A 21,882-nucleotide genomic window follows, 5' to 3' on the forward strand; every position below is an offset into this window, starting at 1 on the left:
GGATGGAGTTGGGCTGCAAGGTGTTAAACCACTGATGGGCTGACCTCACCAACGTGCCCAGAAACACCCTGCACCTGACTCCATCCGAATATTGGTGCAACAGAGCCGCATTCTCAAATCTCCCCAAGTGTTCTTCGGGGTCCGTATGTCCATCATATTCTCCCAGGTTTGTCTGTCGGAAATTTGGAGGAAGTCCTTTTTCCAAGATAGCCAATGAAAAAGGACTTCCTCTCTTAGGTACCGATGCTCGGCTTCCTACTTGCTGCCTCAACATCTGTATCTCCTTCCACATCTTCCCTATCTCACTAACTTCCCCACTTTGGAAGGGATGCGTCTCTTCAACCCAGCTCTGGTGGCCCTCCACATTCTCCCTGCTCCTAGCGAGCGACCCTGCTCTTCTGCGAACATAGATTCTTGATTCCTCTTAATTACCTCATCCACAGTCCGGGTGATAAATTGGCACCACTGTTCCAAGGTCAAGTTCCTCATATTCTCATTGGGACGGGTTTGCTCGACCCTTGTCTCCTGAAAAGGCTGCTCAGCTCTTGTCTCTTGACGAGGTTGTTCCTGTCTCGTCTCAAGATGCGGTTGTTCGGGTCCCCTCTGAGGACGCGATGATGCTGAGGTAGCTCTACTACTCCCTCTCTTGCCTACTATCTCTACGTCTCAACTCAAAGTTCCCACAGACGGCACCAAGTGATACTCACGAGAAATTTAGGGTTCGCTTCCAGTAAGTGTCACTTGTCCAGACACAGGTTTTGAAATTACCCTGAGCCTGAAATCACAAATAAGATCGTTATAAGGGGGCCAAGAGGGTGTCCTGGCGTAGCCTTTCCGATGCTCAAGTCAGATAGTGAGGATATATGGGGGGAGCAGCTAAGAGTGCTGCTGAAAACAATATAGTGAATTCACTATCATACGCTCAAACCTGGTATTTATAGGAGAATGCATGGACCTTTGATGAGCTTGTCTTCCATTTGGGCTAGGGATGGGCAAAAGGTAGATACCTGAGCTCTTAATGGACTTGTTTTCCATTTGGACCCTGGCCTCCAAGATGTAATTCGGGCCCCCCAAGATGTAATCCAGGCCCACGGGGTATCAACATCCCTTGCCATTAGCCACGAATATGTAGTTTTCATGCATCCACATCTGAAAATCTTTCCAACAAATTAAAATTTTCCTTTGAGTGAAAATAAATTAACATCTACATAAATATCGTGTGTGTGTGTGTATGTGGTATTCCAAGAATGATCTAAAAATGTAGCGATCCAAGAAATTGGAGATGATGACAAAAGGACTTATTGCAGGCTTGTCCCCTTTGATGTCTTAGCTAATGGTAACATCACTCCCCGACCGACGTTGTTTGGACGCCTAAATATCCCTCAGGTCCATTTCTGAAAAATCTGCCAAATATTCTGTACCCAAAGCATGCCTGACAAAACTAATAATACTCAAAACTACAACCAAGTTTTAATTTATGCATCTTTTTTAAGGATCGAAATTCTGATTTTTTAAAAAAACTTGGAAATAAGATTTGTAAAATACCCTTTAGATTTGAAGTTGAGAGGTGCTAAAATCTCATGCAAAAATGCTCTTGTCGGAAGAAGAGCTTTAAGCAATGGGATCTGCAATTCTGAATCCATATCCAAAAAATGGGTAGCAGGCTTTGTCATTTGCGAGCAATCAGAATCATTTTTTTCTGGAGAAGGGGCCATTAACTTATGCACTGTAAAAAGAAGAGCCTTTTATTCCTTTTGAACCATGGCATTGTCCTCTCCTTTTCAGTTTCTTGGCATTTTGATGGATGATTTCAGCTTTGTCCTGTTTGTCAAAATGCAATTAGCGACCTCTTTCAGCAAGAATTCTCATGTTAAAAGTCTTTTACCAATCGGAGAATCGAGTGTGTTTAAAACTTCAAACTTAAATACTTGAAATCTACTTACCAGAGAGTCGAGTGATCACTTTGGCGATTGTCCCTGCTAAAAGTAATGATCATTGAAGTTTTTACATAAACATAACTAAAGAGTGTACTTATATATCCATCTTATATTAAATAAATCATTCAAGTTTGTAGCTTTTCTTCTTAGATGCTCTTTTCCTTACTGCAGCGCGGAGCCAGATTCAAATAATGGGCTGGCTTCGTCCATATAGTATTTATAAAATAAAAATTAATAAAAATTTAAATAAAAATATGTTTGACTAGAAAACAAGAAAGTGTTTTATTTAAACCTCAAAAACATAAGCTAAAACACTACTAAGGCACTCGATTTTTTTAGTAAACCAAATTATAAATCATTATCAATTTTCAACCAATCTCGTCATTCATGTTTCCTTTTCTTCATTCTTGAGTTTCTTTTCTCACTGGCGCCGTCTACAAAATAAAATGTCACTTTAGTTTAACTTATTATGGCAAGCTGAATCAAATCAACATTACCAACACTAAATAATTGTTACTTTAATCAAATAAACCTCGTACAATTATAATTATTCCAAAACAATTGCGAAGTTAACATTTGACAATCTTAATGCATAATATATTTAAATATAAAATTTTTACAGCCTTATAAGTTCGAAAATCATATTTACATAATTCTGATTTTTTCAAAATTCCTACGAAATTCCATAAATTCGCATTGATATTTTCTATAGCATCTAAACATCCAAATAATAAATAATCAACATTAAAAATCGACAATCCCCAATATAAAATTTGGAAATTCAAAATAATGCTCAAATAAATTCCAAAAAATTATAAATATCATCAATCGGCTCAAATATAGTACTTACAATCAACAATTTAATATATATCAATTATCAGAATTCAAAAAAACCAAAATACCCAAATTTCGAAACACTTAAAATCTGAAATTACCTTTAAAATTCGAAATCTAACTAAGAACAATAAGAACAAATTGTAGAAAGTCTAACAGAAAGATTTACTCATGATTTTCGGTGAAAACGAAGACCGATTGACGACGGCTGATTTTAAGACGACAAAGAAACTTCAAACTTTTGATATTAAAAGAAAGCTTATGCCGTCGGTTTTCCGAATCTACAATCGATTTTGAAAAATAACGATCGATGATGAAGTTACGACCATTTGAAATAATGAAAATTGTGAAAATTTGAGAGAAAACAATAGAGATGAAGTATGACTGTATGAGACAAGTGAAAAAAAAAAATTAAGTTTTGAGGCTAATCAATAAAAATTTTAAAATAAACAATATTTAATTTTATTTTTTTTTTTAAATTGGGTGGGGCTGGAGCCCAACCCAGCCCCTAATATTCCTCCGCCCCTGTGTACTGCCATGGTCCATTAAGTTCCTTACCACGAGGTGAATTATTGGAGTGTTGATCCCAATGTTAATAGTTTCCATGAAGAACAGGACAAAAATTCCCAGTACTTCAATTACAAATTATACATATCACAACAGACTGATTTATGATTTACGTAGTTGGAGCTCCAAAAATTTTCTTACTGCTTGGCATCTTATGCCCATTCCTAGGACAATAAGGTAAGTTTGCCATGCTCGAGGAACTTACATTTAACCAAACATGAAAATTTTATCATAGTTCGTGACTCGGTAAGCTCAATTTTCGCAAACAAAAAGATAACCACGAGTTCTTTAAATAATGAGGCTACAATCTCATTATGGTATTTCAGATTCACCAAGAAAACAATAACTCCATTTAGTAATGATGATCATTCATTTCTACATTACCATGAACGCTAGCACATTCAAAATAACTACTAGCTGTCTCACTAAATCTCACCAACTACCAATATTAGAATACATATCAGATAACAGAAAGTTAACACGAGGAATATAGGAGTGGACAATTTGGACAAGTTAGCGGTTAAATCTGAGAGAGCAATGGGGTTGATTCAATAAACATAGAAATGTTAAGGTGCATTCTTCTCCTTGAAGCTCTTGGTAAGCCAAATTGCCGTTTCTCGAGGAGAAACCTTCTCCGGTCCGAATGGTTTCAACAGCACTTGAAGCTCGTCGATGCGTTCTTGCTGCAAAAGTTGTGCGCTGAACTCAAGTAACCCCTCCAAGGCCTCAGCCCGTTGCTGGTATGACGAGGTATCGAACCTACGTTGGCGAAAATAGGAAGATGAGCCACTAGACCTTCCTCCGCTCGTGGGATTATTTTCTGAGCATTCACTTCCATTATGTGGAACACCAAGAGTCGGTATAGCATTGTGTGGCCGGATGAGGGCTCTGTCGAGCATCTGAACTGTACATTTGTCTTTCATGATTGAACGGTCAGCGCTGTATGGAGAGGTAGAGGAGCATTGAGCAGATAGCGATGATGTTCTGTGAATGGGCAGAAGAGGATCTTCAGATGAAGCCAAAGGGAAGTCAACCATTTTATCAAGGCGTGGAGCATTGACAGAGACGTCGGGGGATTCCACGGCATGGAGAAGACCTACACTTTGTTTATAAGGGGATACAGGTGAGACCATTCTTGTAGGGAAGGGAAGAGAAGCTCTTCGTGACATTTGGGATGATTTTCTAGCTGGAGTATGGGAGACTGGAAGCTGCATATTCAAGAAATAATGCCATTATGGTTCTAACCAACTTCAATATCAAGCAAACTACACTTGAAAATTGAATGATACCAGTATTTAAATCCAGAAAAAATTAATTAACTTACCAGTTCACGAGTTGAACCAGGATTTGATATCTTTAATGGACTGGTCTGTCTTCTAGGATTGGCAGATGCTCTCGCTGTATTCACTCTAGATGTTTTTGTAGCATTGGAGAACCTCGTGCTCACTGTTTTCATAATCCCTTTTTCTTCGCCAACATTTCCAACCGATACTTCAGAAAATTTAGTATTTGAATGGCTCAAAGAATTTTGTGTTCTTCGAAAAGAACACGGAGAATTTAGTTCATTTCCAGATATACTAGGATTCAAGGCCCTATTGTTGCCAAATGAAAGCCGTTTTTCTGATTTAACAGCTTCATGTTCTTGGAATCTTGTTTTCTTGACATTACTTGCATCAGGTGTGTGAAACGGAAAAGTTTGACGTCTGGGGTTGCTAGCCTTCAAATGAACATTTAGGACATAGGGACGAAGATGAGAATGCCGGAGTAAATCTGCAGCCTGTTCAAACAAGAGAGACCATTTTCAGGTTGGAAAAGCAGATTTTATAACTCAAAGGTGACGTACAAAATGATTATCGGTAGCTAAACTGGGCAAAGGAGAAAGAAAAATAAAAAAAATTACACTTGGTCTGAGCTCCGGATTTTTCCTTAGCATACTCTTGACAAGTCCTCGACTGGAGAACAATTAAAAAGATGCGAGTCAGTTAAATTGATGGAGTTCTTCAATAATTACACACAAAGGACTTACAATGGACCAGAGTACATTGTCGGGAGTGGAGACACTATACATTTATTTATCTTGTTGATCAAACCTTGTATATCCTGTTCATGAAGCAAAATTTCAATCAGAAAATTAAATAAACAGTAAACACAACAAATATCAATACGAGGCGTGTATTACTAACTCCGACTACTGGATTTCATGAAAAAGCTAGAAGTAAAGTTAAATCTTCATAATGGTTCAGTGCTCAAAATATATTGATACAAGTGAAGACTAAAAGTCTGACAACAATAGACAAATAAGTAGGAAAAAAACTCACAAAGGCTTTAAATGCTGGTACTCGAGCAGCCATTTCATAGACACAACATCCTGAATGGAACATGTCAAGAAAAGTGGCCAAAAACTAGCGTACAAAATTTAAGTTGGATAATAGAAATAAAATATAAAGAAGCTTACCCAAGGACCAAATGTCCGACTTGGAACCATAAGGGATATCCGCAAGAAGCTCCGGGCACATGTAACTCGGCGTACCCACTACCTGTGATCATATAAGAAGTAAACGGTATTTAATTTTAAATATGCAGTAACATAAAACCCCAAGGAATTAGCCTTTAGCATCCCATAAACTTACGGAGGAAGCAAGATCATCAGATGTTAATACTTTGGCAAGCCCGAAATCCCCTGAAAGCAACAGCAGAATGGGAGAACGTTTAAAGACAGTAATAGAAATCTGAAATGAGTTATTTGTAATTGAACATTTAGAATTTCATGGACACAGCTAATATCATTCACTCACCTAAGTGGATGTCCTGCTCTTTCGTTAAAAATATGTTCGAACACTGATAAGAAAAATGTAGATTAGAAGATGATGTTTCAAAATTCCATGCCTGTATCGTGACATGGATAACTACCACTTTACATTATAAATTGTAATTCATAGATACTTGTGGCATTATGTCCAAATAATGGGAAACCGACAGTTTAGAATCTTATAAACCTTGACATCACGGTGAAGTATATGGTTGGTATGCAAGTAATCAAGCGCCATCAACAGTTGAACCAACCACTTGCAAAGCTTCTGTTCCTCATTCAATGTTCAGATGGCAAAAGTAGCGGTATCAGTAATGAATTTTCTAACAAATCTATCAAACATAAATATGGAATAATAAAGCATAAAACTGAATCATCAAAACAACCTCCTCAGAAAAATGAACTCCATTTGCCTTTTTAATGGCCTCGGCCCTACAATAATTTTATAAGACAAAATTCAGCAAGTCAGTACCATTATGGATTACTCCACGAGAGACTGGTACTCTCCCAAACATGATTTGTGACCAATGCAAGAATTAGCATTATTTAATGACGACAACTTACATATCTCCTCCTTCACAGTAGCCAATTACAATGCAAACAAAACAACCCTAAAATCAGAAAACTACATGTCAGTATGAGGTTAAGCAAAATATAAAAGCATTCAAAAGTTAACAAAATCTGATATGCATAAGATTCCAATAATTTCCAATTAAAGTAAGCAGAATAAAGAAGTCATGTGGTTCCATTGTCAGTTAGATCCCAACTCCTATACTTCGCACATACCCTTTCTACCCAGGAATCCTTGTATTCCACAATATACGGATGCCGCACTTTAGAAATAAGCTCCATCTACAGAGAGAAGAACACGGCGTCAGCTTAGAATAACACAACCTAGTATATATTTTTTAAGGCAGGCCGTTCACATTTCCTGGATCCTTTTCACAAGAGAAAATCTTGATAGGCAACCATTTATTATCATGGAAACATGATTCATCACACACCCTTGAGCTCGGAGCTTTTACCTCAAATGTTACTCATGTAAACTGAATCACATCCATACCAACAATATAAAGTGTTTTTGGATTACAAACAAAAATGTGCATCAATGCAACTTAGCCAACAATAATTAAAAATTAAAAGTTCTTCAGTCAAATTATCGGCTAATGACCCTCCAAATATCCTTGAAGGAATCAAGTCGCCGGCTTATTTATATCGAGTGAAGAAATTAAGAAGTCACCTCCTGGTGGGCAGATCTGCGGGTCCTATCAGTCTGTCGAGCAAGGCGAATTTTCTTCAACACATACCTTAAGACCATAACAAAATATAAATTAAAAACCACCAATCAATAATATACGTATATACTGCAATCACAGACCTATAATATGATCTAAGTTACATCATCGTCTGCTTAATCATATATGAAGTAATCTCAGGAATTAAAAAGTCCCCTTACTTCTTTTTCTCTTGTTTATGCCTGACAAGTAGAGCAGAACCAAAAGATCCCTTGCCAATCTGCTCCAGTATATCATAGTTGTCCATTTTATTTGCTTTCAAATTTCAAGTCACTACTTAAAGAAATCTCTCAGAAAATTGTAATCCAAATCCACCTACCAAAGACAAATAGATTGAATTGGCACATGCAAACTAAAAAATCAACAGAGAAGATATGGGAAACATTGTCACGCAATTTCTGCACAAGAAGCCAGAAATGATAAGGACTACCTGTTTTTTTTTTTACTTAAAATTTGAAGCTTCCATCTTCTCCCCAAAAAATAAAATAAAACAGAAAGTTACAAATCTGAAAAGTCTCCAGTCACTGAAACAATCACATGATAGCTTAGGTGTAACATAGCATTCAACAAACAGTGCAAGAATCTCAAACGCACAAAACCCAAACAGCACCTAAGTTCCAAACGTCAAAACTATCAACTACCCCCGCCGCATTGTGAACATCAACTCATCAAAAACAAACCTTGGATCTTGCAAAGAAGGTTAAAACCAACCAAGAAACGAAAAATGCACAGATCTTGACTTAAATTCTCTTCAAGAAACTAATAAAAGCACTCCTAAAATTTATTTTACCTCACATTGAAAATGCCCAGACGAAAAGCAGATCTGCCAACTCCTAAACAAGACCAAGCTCATCAGCATGTGGAAATGAACACATTATACCAAAAACACAAGAATTTGAATAATTTGAGATGTGTGCCGCGCAGCACGCAGGAATAAAGTAAGCAAGAACGAGACAGGAATACCACAAAAAAACAAAATGGGATTGAATATATAAAAGAAATATCAAAAAAGATCTTTCAAAACTTCAAAATCCGATTCCCCAAGAACCCGCAAACGTGAAAAAGAAAAAGTCATGTTTACACAAACACTTGCACCCATACCACAGTAAACACACACAGAGTCACGGATAAAGACACTGTGTCAGTGCGTGTACTCTGTGTCGGGAGACGTGCCTCTCATTTTTATAAGGAAATATAATAATGGAGAGTCAAAGCAGCGGAAACACTACGCTTTTCTTTTAAATTGTTTGTTTAAAGCTAATGGGAGGAGAAATATATATATATATATTTAAATGTAAATTCCTCAATTTTAATTAAGTTTGATGTATTTTTTAGGTAAAAAAATTATGTAAAATGGTTTCACGGGTCGTATTTTGTGAGACGGATATCTTATTTGGGTATTATTTTTTATTGTAAATATCGATAGGGTTAAATCATATCACAAATAAAGATCTGTGAGACCGTCTTACAAGAGACCTACTAATTTTTTTCAAAAAAAATATATAGTTTTTCGAATATAAATTTGATTAGTGAGAAATTTAAAATTTATTTGGTTTCTACGGTTCATTATATTATTTAACAAAAAGTAGAATTCTAAGTTCGAGTAACATGAAATATCTCTTCGAAATACTAACATTTTTTAAAAAGCGCAGTCTAGGTGTGGAGTTATCGCATAAACTAATTTTTACCCGAGTTCTATTCAGGAATTCATGCGCAAACATTTGAGTTTCGCTAAAATTTCAAATTTTTTAATACAGATCTGAAGTCAACACGTGATAGTTGCATTATATAGATTTGAGGAATGATTATCGTTAAATAACAATCATTTTCAGAAAAGATTGGCGGTTAGGTGATCTGGATTATTGAAATAATTATGAAAAATTTGGATTTGGCAGGATTCAGAATTTAATACCACGATGCTTGCTATGTTGTGGACTCTTGGCATGGGCGTCCCGAGTGGTGTATTGTTATTTCTTGTGATTTAAAATTCATTAAATCTTAGTAGTTAAATCAATTATTTCGATTTGATTATTTTAATAATATATTTTTATTCAGATTTAATTCGGAATCAATCGAGTTGATGAACAACAATATTACGGTGCATTTGTGATGGGTTGGTACCTAAAAATAATAATTTAAATACATAGTCTACTGTTATGGTTGTACATCATTAGTAATTTGATCCGAGAAAATGTGGATGCTCTATGTATTAACATGTACTTTGATCTGTTTACCGACTCGTTTGAGGGTCATCAGGTGATGAGGTTGGTTTTCATTTGAGGGTCATCAGATGACGAGGTTGGTTGTCATTTTGAAATGTGTAGGAGTCGGTCCATTGTAGTCGGGGATTCATCGCTCTCTACGGGTGAAGATATTATATTTTATCTGATGAGTTAATATTGTAAGAAATTTATGTCTCGAGTAAGGCATGGGTATTTTGAAAATGTGTTTCTTTAGTTGTATATATCATGTCAATGTTATTACTCAAATATACATCACATCATTGTCGATTTGCAACTCTTGATATATAAACGGGTGCATATTTGATCAAGATATATGAGTTGAAAAGATTGTATTGCATGTTATCCATAATTTAAGATTCTTGCAGGTACTATCAGTGATATCTTAGAGATAATGTGACGATGCAACTAGACGCTCTTACCATAATCCAAATAATGTAATCAGACTTGAGTCCTAATGTTCTTGATCAAAGGTTGATTAAATAATGAGGTTAATTAGAGTAAGCACGAATAAAAACAAATATTGTTCTGAATCACATGAAATTGTGAACACACGACTAGCTATATCGTTGAATCATTGATGGTCACACAACTATTGAATTTTGTGTTACCATTGAGATAGTCAAATTCAATTAGTTGGATTTGGGGAAACATATTGTTTACAAAGGAGTTTATGATTGGATTCAATTATTGGAAGTTATGGAATTTAGTTTAACTGCTAATTAAATGAGGATTTTACTGAAAAGTTCACAAAACTGGCACCTGTAAAAAATAGATCGGTGAAAAATTTTATCATTCGAAATTTTCATTTTTTATTATATGAACGAGATTTGTACTCTAGATACGTCAGCAATATCTGATCGTTAATCGATATCATAATGGGTTTACAATTATTTATTTAGTAAATTTAAAATATTCAAATTAAATAATAAATTAGTAGTAGTGAGTCTACTAAATGCAAAAAGTCTCATGAAACATTCCAAAAGAGTCTAAAATAGATTGATTGATTGAGTAATTAAACAAAGATTTTTTAATTTAAAGTATAAATAAATATATATGTATATATATGTGTGTGTATATTATTTTCTCAAAAGTTGATAATAATTTAATTATGCGTGATATTTCCAAAAGTGAAAAATACATACATGAGAGTTTTGAATAATGAAAAAACTGTTCTTGATAAAAAGGAAATTCCTGATTAGATCAAGAAGAGACTTTTATACACTAACTTTACACAAGTTTTTTTCCACTAAAAGTTTTCTCTCTTTCTCCCATAACAAAAAGTCGACCACCTCCTCCAAGGGATTCGTCCTTCCACCTTCCACCACATTGCCGCCGCTCAGTCGTCGTAGCGTCGCCACAATCTCGTCAGATTTCTGAAATTCCCGCGAGCAACTCTCGACTCAAATTTTGTTTAGATCTCTAATACGATCGATACGGAAATCTAGTTTCTGTGTTGTGAATCTGATTTGAATATTAAGAAGGAGAAAGATTTGTTTGTAGGTATTTACAACAAGGCTATATTCGCTTAAATCCATAATATTTAGAGTCAGGCGTAATATACACAAATGTATATTATTCTAGAACACCATGTGAATGGTTTAAATCTTATGACGCCAAAAGAATGTTTTGAACGTCAGAACAAAAAATTAAACTTATGTTGCTCTTTAGGTGCGAGAAAACAGTACTTCAACAAATACAACTTTTGTTCAAAAAAAAGCATTCATTCACTGCAACAAAAACGCAAAACGACAAAGAATATTATCAGTTGTCGTAGCTGCCAAAAAAACGTTGTAGTTGGCGGTGTTGTTCAAAGTACGCTCAACGACAAGGGTTTTAAATTGTTGTCGTAGCTATCATATTGCAATGATTTTTCAAAAATCGTCGTTAATTAGCAATGGTTTATGATATATCGTCGCTAGCGACGATTTCTGACTAAGTCGTCGCTAATTAGAGACGTTTAATATATATCGCCGCTAAAATTAGCGACATTTTTTTTATTAAATCGTGTTTTTTACTAAATCGCGCTAATTAGCGATAGTTTAGAGAAACATCGTCACTACTTAGTGACGGTTTAGATATAATGTTGGATCTTATGCCGAGCACCGTGAGCTGCTTCAAACAAAATATTCTCCAAAAGCTACAATAGCTCGCGTTCTAAGAACGTTTATACCGATGAATTACATCGAGTTCTGTATAAAACCAAGCGGAAAACACTCGAAATAATCTTTCGTTAAGAAACACTTATATATTTGTATATCTTATGTAATTGAATAACCCAAAAACTATATTTGTTTTTGCATTCATAAGTTCAGTTATGATGAGAACTGAACCAACGAATGCTCTAACTATTTAAATCAGTTTGAGAACAATAGTTAAAATATTAAATACACAAGATATGTTTATGGATGTTCGGAGACTTCAACTGCTCCTATATCACCCCTTCTATCACCTCGAATAGGATTCACTAGAAGACTTTGATCTATACAAAAACTTGTACAAACCCACCCAGCTTCGGACTTACCTACTGCCTTAACTGAACTCCTAGACTAGACTGAAGGCAGCACCTTCCAGTCAACACTTCTTTAACGTCGATGTGAGAAAGACTACATACACAAGTTTATTGTCTTTGTGCAAGACTGTATTTGAGTGGTGGTGAGTGTGTGTGTGTGAGAACTGATCTCTGAAAACTACCCGAAATGTGTTCTCACACACTGAGGGAAATATGCTTCTAATCTAAGCTGATAACACGTTGAAGTGTTCCCTCTCAACTGGGCTGAATGCTTCTCTCTTAAGCTGATATGACTTTGAAACGTGCTCTTTTGTATATGTGTTATGTTCTCTATATCTCTGAGTCTTCACTGGTCTTCAATTTATAAGCGAGAAGACTGATAGTACAGTGAGACTCATTTAATGTATCTGTTGCATTTGAATCGGCTCTTTGGACTTTGTCTCTCGTCTTTTTGATTGCCCTTCTGAAGCGCTTTGTCGTTAATACTCTGATGCAACGACCATTATTATCCTTTGACTGGACGGTGGCTTTGTACCTTTACGCACAGCTGGAATCCACTTAAATCATCTTGTCTTGATCCGCAAGTGATTGCTCCAAACTGATGTTCTGAACTGGTCAGTTGAACTGGTCTTCCGTTGAGCTGGTGAAATAAGTTGACTCGCCAGTTGAACTGATTTCACTATTGTTCAGTTGAACTGATCTTCAGTTGGGTTCTTCATCAGTTGAACACTCTTTCAGCTGGCGGGGCTTCTGAGGTTCTCCTGCTGAATCACCTATTAACTGAACAAATCAGTTGAACTCTTTTACGATACATCAATTGAACCGGTTCAGTTTGGTTGATCAGTTGATACTTTCAGTTGGTGTCTTCGACAGCTTCAGTTTTACCTCGCTTAATTGATCAGTTAGAATCCTGATCAGTTCCTAGCTTCCTGCGCACTAAAGTAAATCATTAGAAACAAAATATCAAGTTTTGTTAACATCAAAATTAAGATTGCGAAAATGAAATGTTCCAACACATAATCTATCACTATTTTTTAAGTAAAAAATAAATTAATTTATAATTTAATAAATCTGCCAAAAAAACTTACAATCTGACTAAGCTAATAATATTCATGATCTTAACCAACACTTGGAAATTAATCAAAATTGAAGCGAAAAAACTTACCCTAAATTGAAACTGTCAAAGAGAGAAAAAATTATCGTAGATGTGAACGATGGGAAGGAAAATGGACCGAAAATGCGAGTATTTATAGACAACTAGCGACAATTGTTTATTAATAGCAACGGTTTTTGTTTAAACCATCGTTATTTTAAAAATTACGACGGTTTTATTAAAATCGTCGCTAAATATTCTCCAAAACCGTCGCTAATTAACAATGATTCGCTAAAACCGTTGTCGTTTTTCCAAATAAACAGCTAACTAGCCGTTGTTGTTTGTCAAAAAAACACGCTAATCCACAACGATTTTAACAAAAATATTTGTCGTTTGTTCAAAAAAACACGCTATTCCATGATGATTTTAACAAAAACCGTTGTCGTTTGTTCAAAAAACACGCTAATCCACAACGATGTTTGGTAAAATCGTTGTTAAAAATAAAATTATACACAACGGTTTTCCAATAAAACCGTTGTCTTTTGAGTGTTGTTGAAGGCATATTTTCTTGTAGTGCTTGCTTTATCTCGAAGCAGTACTAATGGAGTCAAAAAGTTTTCATCGGATAATTCCTGACGTATCTAAGTTTTGTTTGTGAGTTGTAACGAATGTGAGGATCCACTAAATTTCTCTTGAGGTTCTTAAGAGTCACAATTGAACATCCAGATTCAATTGTCCAGCGTTCGCCTGAATTGCAGGTATCAATTTTATTTGGCTACTTAAATTAGGATTTGAAGTATTAGAAATCGCGAGTTTTAAATTTTTGATAAATTTATATTAGGTGAAATTTTAAATTCATTATTTATTGATTTTTGCAAATGTAACAGGATTTGAAATGCCCCCAATATGAGTGTAATTTTTAATCCAAATTTCAATTATATTCAGAATAATCCATTTATTAAAATTAAATATATCTATCCAAGTACAACTTTAGTGCGTAGAACTGAGTGTAGTTTTGGTTAAATGACGGATCTAATAAGGATCAATGCCTTTATTTTTTTTAGGGTTAATTACAGAAGAATTTAGTATGATTTATGAACCCAAACAAAAAAAATTGTTGTCTGAGCAAAAACTATCACATATCCCGACATCACCGTTTGTAGCAGAAACTTTGTTCGTCGCCTTTATTTGCCAAGAGTTGTCGGCCCTAGGCACGAGACCGGTAAAGCTTTTGTCAATTTCCTTCGTCTTCTAAAAAAAAAAAAAAAACCAAAAAAATTAAAAGAAGTTGGTGAAAAATCCTCAATCAAAACATTTCTTTGGGTTTATTCCCTAACCACAAAATTGTGGTATTATCTCATACAAAATGTGGTAAACTTCATGTGGAAATGTGATACTAAACAAGTACCCATAGACTGAATACAAAAAAAATCGACGGCTAAGAAATGAAGACCAATTTCCCGAAAAAAATTATGTATTTATTTGTGCAAGGGTAAAAATGTTATTACATTATAATCCAACATTTCATAATCAAACAAACACAATATTATTTATCATCTACATTTTTATAAATCCACTTAAATTAATTTTATTTTTCTATCATAACTTTATCTTCAAATAATACGTCATGGCCTAACTATTTGATGTGTTGTCGTTCTTAAACGATGTTTAATAATTTGAGTTAATTACATCTAACTTCCCTACAGTTATCATATTTAAAAAAATAGATACATCTCCTCTGAGATTTATGAAAAATAACAAATAAATTTGATATATTTTAACAATACATACACCTTCATGTTTTTTTCCCCCATTTAAATCCCTAAAAATTTATGATAAATAAAAACTAAGGAGGTAAGATGAAAGATAATCCAATTTTAATGGGAGTGTTTGTAATTTCAGAAGTATTGGATTTGTTTCTTAATTTTTACAAATCTCAAAGTGGGAAGTGTAACTTTCAAATGTAGTTCGAATTTTTGTAATTATAACAAAACTCAAGAAAGATAGACGTAATTATTCTTGATAATTTATTATTGTATTTTCCACACACGAAATGCATATAAAATAGTAAATATAATATAAACTAATGGTCGAATCATACACACTGTATTGTTTGTAGAAAAAGTATAAAATAAGAGCAAAAACTTATGTGAAACGGTTTCACGGGTCGTATTTTGTGAGACAGATCTCTTATTTGGGTCATCCATAAAAAAATATTATTTTTTATGCTAAGAGTATTACTTTTTATTGTTAATATCGGTAAGGTTGACCCGTCTCATAGATAAAAATTCGTGAAATCATCTTACAAGAGATCTACTCATAAATAAGACGCCTAGAGATAAAAAATTATTTTTAGAAAAATGATATATTTACCATGAGAGTTATCATTATGTTATATATTCGCTTTAAAATTACAAAATTATCCCTTCACTTTATTTGAAAAAAATCTTTTGAAAGTACATTTAAAATAATTTTATAATTTCAAATATAATGTGTAACTCTCATTCTACATACCCTTATTTTTTTTCATTTTGATGAGAAGTGAAAAAGTGGTGAGATAGTATAAGTTGGATAAAAAATTAAATAACGAGTGGATAAAGGCTTAATTATATTTGCAATATATTTTATCTTTGAAAAATAAGGATATTTATGAAATTTTAAAAAAAGCTTCACCGGTACATCAAATGTCTGTTACTCTATGTGTTTAACTTTAATTAATAACTTTAATTAATAGTACAACATGGGGTTTAAATTTAGTTAATAATGTATATTTATATATTTTATTTAATATTTTATCTTTTACGGTTTAACTTACTTAAAATGACTAATTTTAGTGTCATAATCAATTTTTTTTAAAATACCAATAATAACTCTCTAAAATTATAAAAGTACTATATTTTCATTAAGTTTAAAAATAATTATTTATTTTTAGCCTTTTAAAATAGGAGAGAGTTTAAAAATGTGGATGTAATTTTTTTAGTAATTGAGTGTTGGGTATTTATGAGGAGAAATTTTTAAAATAAACCTGGTCAACTATTTTGACCGGAGTTAAAAAAAATACCCCCGTTTTTTATAATGGGTCTCATTTAATTAATATTTAAATATATAAAATATATGTTTTTTAGTAAATATACTACTTGATATGATTGGTTGTAGTGTTTAAAAAGGAAGTTGGATAAACACTAGACACAATCTACTTCTTTTAAATTTAATTTAGTTGGGTTTACAACTGAATTGTATATATTCTCGATTGTCAATGTCAGTTGATTAACAAATATATGCGGAAAGAAGCCAAACTGACGGATTAGAATAAATCAACAAAACTGGTTAGCCTATGTAGATTGAAAGGTAAACTGAAAGTGTGGAACATGCAAATTTGTTTATGGATGTTCAGAGAACTCAAGCTCTTACATTACTCTTTTTTCCTTTTAGAAGACTCACACTAGAAGAGGTTTGGATAATACAAGTAGTTTGCAAAATACCAGATTAATTTGGACTTAAACACTGCCAGACTGAAACTCGTAGTACACCTCAATTGAAGATAGACAATATACAGACTCCTATTTAAAATCAATGATTTGTAATACTGTTATATCCTAGCACTTAATGATACTTGATGATCATATACAATTCTTTTTAGAGTGTGCTCTACTGATTGAATTATTAGTTAAGATATTCAGAAGTTTGAATGCGTGAATCTCAGTAAAAGTTGTAACCCTACTAAACCGAATCATTTTTCTATATATAAATGTTTTAAAATAGATCCGTTCCAAAAAAATGTCCGTTGGCTTGTCTTTTATCTATGTTAACATTCTCTGATATTATTACACTAATGTGATAAGTTTTGTACAGAAAAACTTTATCCAGTTAGGAGTTTAGTCTTCTGATATAAACTGATAGACTAATAAGAAATATTCAGTTTTGTTCGACTAGACTAGTTTAGCTTAAATTAGTTTTTTTTATCTTAATCATTTGTTTACATCAAAAAATAAAAAATTTGTCCCAACAATTTCCTTTTTTTTGGTGTTTGACAAAATTAATTGATACGTCCAATCTGAAACTGATAAGCACATTATGAGAAATATGATAAACATTATCAACTATCGTCAATATCAACTATCTATTGTTTTTTGTCTTCACTCTTCTTGTCAAATTGCTTTCCTTTAGATTCTTATACCGTTTTAGACTGCTCTTCCTGTCCTCCACCTTTTTGTCAACTCTAGGAACAACCACATATCTTCTCGACACACGCAAAACTGAAGTCATTTGAGCTAACATAGTGTCAAACTTGATAGAAAGTTGGATGTGAACTGAATCAATATTTGAAGTTAGTCTTTCATGAACTAAATTCATCTTTCGAGAGAGAACATCATGAGAACTTGATAGTTGAGAGGTGGAAGCACAGTTCTTTCTCACGGAGTCTTGCTGGTGAAAAGGGAGTGACATATTTTTATAGAATTTTGAGATCCTTGACCACTTTGTCTTTGAAATTTTCAATATAAGTTTCAGCCAGTCAGTTTTTTATTAGTCTTGACTTGAGATAGATGAGTTTTTGTACTAGTCAGATTTGAGATAATGTTGTTCATTGGAAAAACATATATTATCTCCAATTCTGGTGATTCAGCAGTGATATGTAGTTTAGGATCATGGAAAATGATCAATTCGTTGCTTGCTCCAACAATATCAGCTGGCTCAACTGCTTGAACAACTTCAGTTTTGGTTCCGTGAATATCATTATAGCTTGCTACTGTAACCGAATCTTCCACTACTGATGAGTTCGAAGCCTGATTTATTATAGATTCATAAATGAAGAATGTCTCGGGAATTACAAGTCCAGTAATTTGAGTTGATTCAACAATTTCTGGTTTCTCAGTTTTAAGTATAACATCATCATATTTTTCAATTTATACAGTGCTTTCAGTCAATGTTCTTGAAAATCTCTCTGCATCAACCAAAGGAACTTATTCCAGTGGTTCAGCTTATAATTGCACTTCTGAGGTTAAATTGATTGATAGTTCAGTTGAGCGAACAACTTATTCAAACAAACCGGAAGATGGAATTGATGAATCATTTTCTTTATTTAGTTGTTCTTGATTCAGTTCAATTGATTGTTTGATAGATTTCTTACTCTTATTGTTATCTGGAATAAAAAACTTTTGACCCATATCTCAGAACCTGACTTTCATCTCCATCCAACTTAGTGAACGTAGATCTATCATCGTGGGAAGTCAAACATGTTGGATCATAATTCTTTTTAATTCTTCACAAATCAGAGTTAGTTTTTTAATTCGCGATTAGATGAAAGCAATATTCTCTCATCTCCAACGCATGAACCACCGATATTGATTTTACAGCCTTCATGGCCATCTTCTCAAGAGCAATGAATTTTTTCAATGTCTATTTATTTTTCAGTTTCCTAGCAAGGGTTACTTTTGAAATTGATACTATTCATCGTAGTATTCATTTTGGTTTCTGCATGCTTAGGGGTGGGTACGGTACGGTATACCGTACCGAACTACGGTACCATATACCGTACTGAAAATATTGGTATGAAATTTTTTCATACCGATACCGATACTGAAAATTCGGTATACCGCACATGCGGTATACCGAATTTTTGGTATGAAAAAAACTCATACCGGTACCGTACCGACACCGAAAATTTTGTCGGTATACCGAAAATATTTTCGGTATACCGACATTTTTCGGTATACCGAACTTAAATTTTAAAAAAAATAATAATAAAAAATTATTTTCGGTATTTCGGTATATACCGAAATAACGAAAAAAAATATTTCATACCGATACCGATACCGATACCAAAAATTTCGGTACGGTATCAAAATTTCGGTACGGTATTATACCGTACCGAAATTTTCGGTATCCCGATTTTTTCGGTAAGTTCGGTATTTTTTTCGGCACGGTTTTTCGGTATTTCGGTATTTTTTCCCACCCCTATGCATGCTCGTTTATCTCGTCTATAAAGAGGTCGCTTTGAGTTTGTACAACAAACAAGAGTATGAACTTCTCATTTTTCCCCATATTTATTTTGCATTTTCCTTCTATTACTTTTTAATGAGAGACCAGTCCAGATCTGATACACTCAATGGCATCTTTGATAAATATGCATGTAGACACTACTGCGGGTTGAATAGTAGGTGGAGCAACTGTTTGAAGAGGGGTAGCTATTCCAACCAAAGTCAAATGCTTTACCAGTTTATCATAATCTTCACTGTCAGTTGCCTTAGTAGTGGATTCCTTGACATCAGGTTTGGGCAAAAATGAATCACGTTTTCTGTGATTCATCCTTCTTGAAATATCATGATATTGGCTTTCTTGGTCTCAAGATTGGTTTAGTCTTGGCAGTTCTAGCTTTCTTGACTGGTCGTGGAGGTGTTGTCCCATAGTTATTGTAATAAGTGATTAACTTCCTCTTGATTTTGGGCTTAAGGGCCTTAGACTAACCGAATTTGGCCTTGGGAGCCCTAGTCTTAGAGGGTGTCTTGAATTGCTTTGTGTGAAGATTGGATTTTTTATTGTCATCATTCATCAATAAACTCATTGGTTTTTCTATCATTTGAGGAGCAATGTCAGTGATGGCTACTCATGTACTAGCTTTCAATAGCTCATTAGTCTATCCGTGATAACGAACCACATATCATCATCTCGAGCAGTTAAATGAGCATGCATCCTTATCTTCAAATCATCAAAGTCTTCCTTGGATAACATCAGAATTTTTCTGAATGAAGCCATTTGAAAAAGAAATGTTCGAAGTCGAGAATATACCTTGCTCTGATACCACTTGATATGATTGTTGTAGTGTTTAGAAGGACTCCTGGTAAGAAATCATGGTGAAATAAAAAGGAACAAACCCAGACTAGTTATTAATTATCAAGAGATTAATAATATTCTGCAATTTGATGGGTACTTTATATCTAGCAGAGAACATCTAATTAGTTACATACTCAATGCAAAGATATTATCTAAGTTTGATTGTAAGTCTGGGTTTTATCAGATTCGGATGCAAAAAGAAAGCAAGAAATTTACAGCTTTCTCCACACCACAAAGACACTATATCTGGGAGATATTACCAATGAGATTCGCTAATTCACCACAGATATTTCAAAGAAAAATGGATAATCTATTTAAAGATTATTTCAAATTTATGTTTGTCTATATTGACGATGTGTTGATCGCATCCAAAAATATAGAAGAACATATTAAGCATTTTGAGATTTTCTCTGATGTTTGTAAAAAAAGGGACTTGTTCTATCAGAAAAGAAAGCAGTCATTGGCACAAGAAAAATTAATTTCTAGGAATAGAAATCGATGAGTCTGGAATAATTTTTCAGGATCATATAGTATAAAAGATTCAAAATTTTCCAAACAATCTAAAAGAAAAGAAACAACTTCAAAGTTTTCTGTTGTTAATTTTGATGGGATGCTTATCAAAAGGCTAGCAAAACATAGGAAAGTGTTTAGTCCATTACTGAAAAAAGATTCAAAATTTATATGGACAAAAGAGCACACACATGGACTTAGTCAACTAAAGGAGATTTGTAAAAATCTTCCAAAAATGGCTATTCCTCAAGATGAAGATGATTTGGTACTATATATGGATGTCATCGATCATTGGTAGGCGGGAGTCTTAACAAAGCTCACTCTAGAAGGAGAACAACCATGCAGATATTGCAGTGGACTATTCTCAGATGCAGAAGCCATAAGATGACATATCAACGAAAAGGAATTCTATGCAGTAAATAGGGATTTTGAAAAATGACCATTATTATTACTCGCAAAGAAATTCACTTTAAAAGTTGATAATACACAGGTAAAAGCTTTCTTAAGGAATAGAACTGAGTCTAAAGCTGATAAGGCCAGATTATTAAGATGGCAAGCCGTATGTCAGAATTATATTTTTGATATTGTGATAATTAAATCTAATGAAAAAATTCTTCCAGATTTTTTAACAAGAGATGGACAACGGTTATATCGATGTCATCATCAAGATGCAGAGGCATTTGAAAGAACACCTTGAAATTCTTCAAAACGAGTTTAACAAGTTGGTCTTAAACGCAGAAGTTGTGGGAAGACTACAACAAACAGATAAGAGAATTGTCTCTGATTGAATTACATGATGTTTACAGGCTTATACTCAGTTATGGTTTGTAATGCAAATGCCTATCCTCCAAGGTATTGAGAAGCCACTGGTTTCCCAAATGAAGAGTTTTCGAGTACATGACTCTATACTTGGACCAGGGGATTCAAATACCCCTAGCACAAGTGTTAAGTCGGGATCATCTCCAGACGAGTCGGCTGAAACAAAAATTGAGACTCCAGATCCTTATCTCGAGTCCTCAAGTCAACCCTTCACCTCAGGGATTGAAGAGGGAAAGATCAACCTTAGACCGAATACTGACAAGGGTTGTTGGAAACTAAATTTCGGTTGTTTGACAAACTAATTGCTTAAATCGATTGGATTAACTGACCAAGAAGTTTAAAAGTAAATGAACAAATACTCAAACTGACAGTTGCCTATAACTGAAGATTAATGTACAAATTAACAAAGACAACTGAACCAGCTGAACTGAACTT

At 34.0% G+C, this 21,882-nt stretch overlaps 1 protein-coding gene across 1 annotated transcript; it reads right to left on the reverse strand.

Moving 5' to 3' along the window:
- Window positions 1-3,673: 3,673 nt before the first annotated feature.
- On the reverse strand, window positions 3,674-8,650 carry LOC140841372 (serine/threonine-protein kinase Nek2-like). Its single transcript, XM_073208734.1, has 15 exons — window positions 8,233-8,650; window positions 7,604-7,757; window positions 7,388-7,454; window positions 6,934-6,999; window positions 6,712-6,758; window positions 6,534-6,579; window positions 6,335-6,415; window positions 6,134-6,176; window positions 5,969-6,018; window positions 5,794-5,875; window positions 5,657-5,706; window positions 5,365-5,438; window positions 5,239-5,290; window positions 4,663-5,115; window positions 3,674-4,546 (listed from the first exon to the last, which is right to left on the reverse strand). The coding sequence occupies exons 2-15, from the start codon at window positions 7,687-7,689 to the stop codon at window positions 3,905-3,907; spliced, it is 1,839 nt and encodes a 612-aa protein (XP_073064835.1). The 5' UTR covers window positions 7,690-7,757; window positions 8,233-8,650; the 3' UTR covers window positions 3,674-3,904.
- Window positions 8,651-21,882: the final 13,232 nt, after the last annotated feature.

Source organism: Primulina eburnea, chromosome 9, assembly GCF_022965805.1.
Source record: "Primulina eburnea isolate SZY01 chromosome 9, ASM2296580v1, whole genome shotgun sequence".
Lineage (NCBI taxonomy): Eukaryota > Viridiplantae > Streptophyta > Magnoliopsida > Lamiales > Gesneriaceae > Primulina > Primulina eburnea.